A 6000-nucleotide genomic window follows, 5' to 3' on the forward strand; every position below is an offset into this window, starting at 1 on the left:
GTTTCCTCTTCTTTTCCAGGTGGTTTCTGTTTTTTGTTCTTGGTGTATGAGCTCTCGTATTTCAGACTGATTTTGTCTGGCGTCATTTGGTTCTTGTTTTATTTGTCTTAAATTTAATGAAACTGCTCAGCTCATGTCTACATCCTTAATGGTGGTCTGATCTTCCATCACACCTTCTGGAGGCATCAGGACAGGATGGATATGAGAGTTCATTGAGGTTGTTTATGGACTAAAATCTTCTATAAAAGTTTGTAAATGACTTACACATTTTTATATAAATGTAACTGTTTATGGGCTACAAACATGTTGCAGAGAGTTTACATGTCACTGTTGTTGGAACAAAATCTCGTATCTCCAAAAAGAGAACTTTACAGGAGAAGGAAAAAACATGCTGTAGTTTTAACGTAAGTCAATGGAACCAAACTTTTTTCCACATCATTTTTGGCCATATATATATATATATATATATATATATATATAGATTAGTTCATGATTAGTGCATTATGAAGTAGCAACTAACAGATGTCTGAAGGTCTAATAAACTATCGTTATTATAAAGAGTTACTGTCTTTTGTATGTTTTCAATATTAGATACTTTATGTAGCAAATAAATACAGCATCTCACACACCTGAGCACAATTTCAAAGCGCACCTATAATGTACCAGTATGACCACAAGAGGGCAACATTATAACAGAATAACACATTCATTTCTTGAGGGATTGTAATCATCACTGTCATAATAAAACTTGTTTTTGTTTGTTGGTTTGTTTTACACTTTTTTATTCTTTTTACACTTTTGAAATGCTAGTTCCCTTTTACATTGTGCGAATATTCAAGACAAGTAGACTAATGTAGCTTTCAAACAGCAAACCTTTCAAGTATTGTAAAGTTTCATTCACCCTTCTTAGTGTTACTTAATATGGCAAAAGTTGGTGAAAAAATAGAAGCTGTAGAGTGGGAGCCTAATTTATACATGCAATGCAATATTTGAAATATTTTATATAGATATTTATAATAGTTTTCAAATATTATTATTTATTTTTCATTAAAAATCCCAAACATTTGTGATTCCAAGCTTTTGATTGCTGATGTTTATTTATTTATTTATTTATTTATTTATTTAGCTCTGTGATGGACTGGCGACCTGTCCAGGGTGTATCCTGCCTTCTGCCCAGTGACAGCTGGTATAGGCTTCAGCACCAAAATGTTTGTGTGTGTGTGTGTGTGTGTGTGTGTGTGTGTTTATTTATTTATTTATTTTACTTATTTATTTATTTTATATTGAACACTGCATATATTCCTTAATATATTGTAAAAGTACAATTTTAATTTCTTTAAATTTAATTTAAAGAACATTAGTCTTACTCGTTATACATTAGTACTGTAATAGCTCCTCTGTAAAACACAACGACACAAATTTTACTCATCAATACAACTTTTACTCAGCAACACTCAGCAAAACAGTAGCAGTACAATGTATCACTCACATACAGGTTTAATGTGTCATTGATCTCTGAATTTCACTTTGATTACAATTTGACAGAATATTAAAAGAAATGAACAGCACTTATAAAGTTCTAAGGTTATGAAATGCCATTCTTTCTTGAGTTTGTGACTGAAGTTATGCAGATTAAGCTACTATTAGCATAATGTGGCTAGCTGTGTTAGCATCAGCGAGCCTTTTAATATATATGACATGTGATTGCTCTAGCTGCACTGACCCACACTGACACTCTTGGTCAGTGTGCTGGTCAGTGCTGGGTGGGTCAGGCTGCAGGTGTAGGTGCGTCCTGAGCTCCAGCGTCCAGCATTCAGTTTCAGGATGCTGCTCTGGGAGAAGGTGCCATCAGGCTGGCGCTGGGATGATCCAGTCTGGACCTCAGAACCCGCCACAGCGCTGCCATCCTCAGCCCAGGACAGAGCAACACTGTCAGGGTGGAAGCCCCTTGCCGTACAGACCACACTGACCTCATCTCCAGACTGGACAGACTGAGAGGGGGCCAGAAGGGCCAGTGATGGAGGAGACGCTGGACGAGCTGAACAAGGGGAGAAATTGGTTACAAACAAGTAACCCAAATGACAGATTCATTAGAAGGTCAGTAATATTTTTAGCATCACATATATTTTTTTTTTTGTGTCTTTTTTTTGTCTCCATTTTGTGTTTACACTTTTTATTTTGGGTCCAAAGTCTGTTCCTCACTCTCCAAACTACATTTAGTTACATATTAGTAACTTAGTAACTTATTAGTTTATACTCCAGTATTTTTTAACCTAATCAACCCAGGATAAATACTAGAGAACTCGTTTATAACTAAGTAATGAACCAAGAGTTTAAATAATAAAAGCTTAAAAGACATATTTTAAGATAAAAAGGGAAATTTTCAATTTTAGTAACATATTTTATCGTTTAAAATTTTAGTTTGGTTTCCAGGTTGAAAAGATGTAAAAAAAAATAAAAAAATAAAATAAATACAAATAATAATACTAGTAACAATGATGACAATAATATTATTCATAATTTTTTCTTCAAATAAAAACACTTTTAATGGCCCGTTTGTTTATTAATTATGTATTTATTATTTACTTGTTACTTGTAATTATTGAAAATTAGCAACAATGCAATATTATTATTATATATTATTATTAGCAATAATATTAATAATAATGAAAATATTTTACAGAAACAAATTTAGAGAGGGCAAGAGGTTACAATCTTCTAAAATGGAAGATTTATAAAAAGGTTATTAAAAGTTATTTTTGGATGTTTTTTTTTTTTACCATTTTTCCTTCTATGTTTAATTTGATAATTCTTGGACCTTTGCTACACTTATGCTCTCACTTTCTAATAATATAAAGGCATATGTGTATGCATGGTGTGAGATACTGTCATTTAATATACTGCTAATATACTGAAATGGAATAAAAGTCCTGCTCTTTTTTCAAAATAAAATTTGTTCACTGAGTCAATGATATCTATCTAGAAAATCATGCATTTAATAGTTCTTACAAATTAAATTTTAATACTTAGAAATATTTTTTCCATATATTCGTTTTAACTTATTTAACTAATTTAGATTTTTTACATTTTAGTTTTTAATATCTTTATCTTTTTCTATTTTTTTATTTCTATTTTCCTCTATATTGTATTCGTTTGACTTAAACATACTGGAGGTTCAAAGGATTCAAAAAACTGTAAAAAAAAATACTGTAAAAAATAAACAGTAACTGAATTAAATGCATTTCATTTCTGAAATTACCACTTTGGGGATTCAATAAATTGCACTGATCTATTCACTGTATCTACATTACATATCGATTAATAATTAATAATATTAACTGAACAGCATTTCTTAAATCTAACAGTATTAAAAAGATCACTTACCCAGTCTTAACTCGGTGCCTTGGCCAATGCTGCCATGCCACAGTGGAACAGTGCTGTACAAAAACCTCAGCTATGTAGCCCAACACTTCTGCTTCTGCTGAACACCTCAGTGTTCATCATTCTGTGTTTAAAACAAGAGAAATCAGGAGAAATTAATCAAAAGTTATATGTGAAACCATAAAGACCTGATGACTAAACTCTTCCTCACTAGAACTGAGCTACTGGACTTAATCAGGGGGGGCTCTAGTCCAGCCAGGATGCTCTGGAGGTTTTTGTATGAGGGGCTCACTGAGCTGCAGCACTGTGATGCGAGTCACAGATGATGCAGCCACAATAATAAACTGCCTCGTCTTCAGCCTGAACTCCATTAATATTCAGATATTCATTCAATCCATTGTCAGTGTAAGTGAATCTGCTGGGAAGACCACTGGCCCTATTGCTATCAGCTAGTATGAAGGTAGGAGTACCTCCAGACTTCTGCTGGTACCATGATATTGTGTAGCCACTGGTACTTTTTCTACAGACAATCTGGACATTCTGCCCCACAGTGAAGTCAATGGATTTGTCCTGGGTCAGATGCACTATGGCCTCCAATCCTGTGAAAACAAAAGGACACTCTGTAGAAGTTTGCTTGAAATGTCAATTTCAATGAACAAAAGCAAAGTTCAAATCAAATACTGCTTCTTCATAGAAGAATCTTTCATTAGAGTCATAAAAAAGTGAACCTTCTAGACTTGTCCAGTGTACTGAGTGTCCCTTACCGGAGAGAGTGAGCAGGAGCCCAGCGACTGAGGTGGCTTTGAGGATCATATTCATAGGTTGTGTAAAGGATCAGATCAGAAATGAGAGACAGGTCTTTGACTTTCAGAGCAGGACCCACACTCACACACTGCTTCTTATAAAGAGAGCCAACAAACAGTACCACGTAGCGCCGCCTTCATCCATGCATGCAGTTACAGCGCCAGTCAAAAATATTTGCACACACTTGACTGCATCTGTGATCTGTATAACATTAAAAGACAGAGATTTTCATTGTTATTACTGAAGCAAAGAGAATGAAAGTGAGGGATAATCTGGCTCCACAATCAAAACAGGAAATTACATATATTGTGATAATGCTTGAATATTCTTCAAAGCTCATGTTGATAATGTCACCAGAACAACTTTCTTTGATATAAAAAATATAGAACAAGTTAGATTCTTTCTCATACTTTAAGGTACTAAGAAGGTGGTCCATGTTTTTGCCATTTCACAACTAGACTATTGTCATGCGTTATTCACAGGACTACCTAAACTACAAATAATAGGTTCAGCTTGTTCAGAACGCTGCAGCCAGAATATTAAAGCAGAATTCTACCAATTTATAGAAAATATCTGCATAATTCAGGGGATGAGAAGTGAACAGAGTCAGTCAGAGAGGTTTGATATGAAAAGTTCCATTCCAGAGAAACTTAACACCCCATAGAATCTTTACAGTGGTGGTGATTGGACCCAAGTGTTGCCATGTCTACAACACGAATATAGCCATTTTATTTACTATCAAAAACCACCAGTGAACCTACATTTTTCTGAGCTTTTAGAATGAATATTGATGAAGGTAAATAGTGCTAAATTAAAAATCTCTGGCTATCATTTGGTTATTATTTTTTTTTTTTATCCAAATGTAACTTTGAATTTGATTTTATTAATCCAATTTAGTTTCTATTTCAATTTTTAATTGACTGATTTTCTCTTAAATCTACTGTTTTAATCATGTTTTAATTTCCAGTCTCCCTTACTTTTATAAATGACTGCATTTTCTCATTTGTACAGCACTTTGAATGACAAGTGCTATATAAATAAACTTGCCTTGCCTCATTTTTCTTTACAGCACTCTGCATGTATCTCTCCACCATGAACGGATTAAAGGTTTTAGGCCAAAACCTTGTCAAACTATCATGACACAATGTATAAGACAGTGTGCAGTGGAGGCGGGGGGCAAAGGAGATCCTTAGGGGCTTGTGCTCTTGCCCTAATTTGACTCAAAATTAATAGTGCCCTTTTCTGATTAGCTCTAAATGCTTAATGTGCCTCAATACATCTATGTCATGAAGCAATATCCACATTATACAAGCATTGAAGTATGATACCAATATCAAAACTTAAGGATGAAGTTGGCTTAATCTTCGCCAGCTTCTTATTTGAATTTTCTGTCCCACCTTAAATGGAGCAGTAGTTACATTCTGACACCAGTACAGATGCTGGCAAACTGCTGCATGATTTAAGGTTGAGTGGAAAATTCGAATGAGAAGCTGGCAAAGATTATGCTAATGTCAGCTTCGTCACACTGACGGGAGTAATTTCTGGTTTCCTTTCTTCTTTCTAATCTGATATCGTAAAACGTTGTGAAACATTTCTGCTTTATAAAATATTTTCAACAGACTACACTTTCATGAAGTGGTGGGGACAAAATTGTGCATTCCAAAAATTGCTGGAGACCAACCAGCATCCCCAGTGTAAACTGCACCTATATCTGTATCTGTTACTTCATTTACTCTGTTTTTAGGCCCAGCAACTGCAGTGGAAAGTCAACCATGACGAGTCATCTGTTAGAGGAAAAACAAGAACAAGAACAGA

At 34.4% G+C, this 6000-nt stretch overlaps 1 protein-coding gene across 1 annotated transcript; it reads right to left on the bottom strand.

Moving 5' to 3' along the window:
- Positions 1-1425: 1425 nt before the first annotated feature.
- LOC118810000 (immunoglobulin lambda-1 light chain-like) lies at positions 1426-4262 on the bottom strand. Its single transcript, XM_036573520.1, has 4 exons — positions 4146-4262; positions 3695-3980; positions 3385-3422; positions 1426-2038 (listed from the first exon to the last, which is right to left on the bottom strand). Exons 1-4 carry the CDS (start codon positions 4198-4200, stop codon positions 1710-1712), a joined length of 708 nt encoding a protein of 235 aa, XP_036429413.1. The 5' UTR covers positions 4201-4262; the 3' UTR covers positions 1426-1709.
- Positions 4263-6000: the final 1738 nt, after the last annotated feature.

The sequence above is a fragment of the Colossoma macropomum genome, unplaced genomic scaffold (genome assembly GCF_904425465.1).
Source record: "Colossoma macropomum unplaced genomic scaffold, Colossoma_macropomum, whole genome shotgun sequence".
Taxonomy (NCBI): Eukaryota; Metazoa; Chordata; class Actinopteri; order Characiformes; family Serrasalmidae; genus Colossoma; species Colossoma macropomum.

Coding starts and splice junctions, on each gene's coding strand:
- LOC118810000 (XM_036573520.1), bottom strand. CDS start 4,200: ATGAATATGATCCTCAAAGCCACCTCAGTCGCTGGGCTCCTGCTCACT. Junction 3,981..4,145: donor GCTCCTGCTCACTCTCTCCG/GTAAGGGACACT, acceptor TTGTTTTCACAG/GATTGGAGGCCATAGTGCAT. Junction 2,039..3,384: donor AGGCACCGAGTTAAGACTGG/GTAAGTGATCTT, acceptor CCCCTTGTTCAG/CTCGTCCAGCGTCTCCTCCA.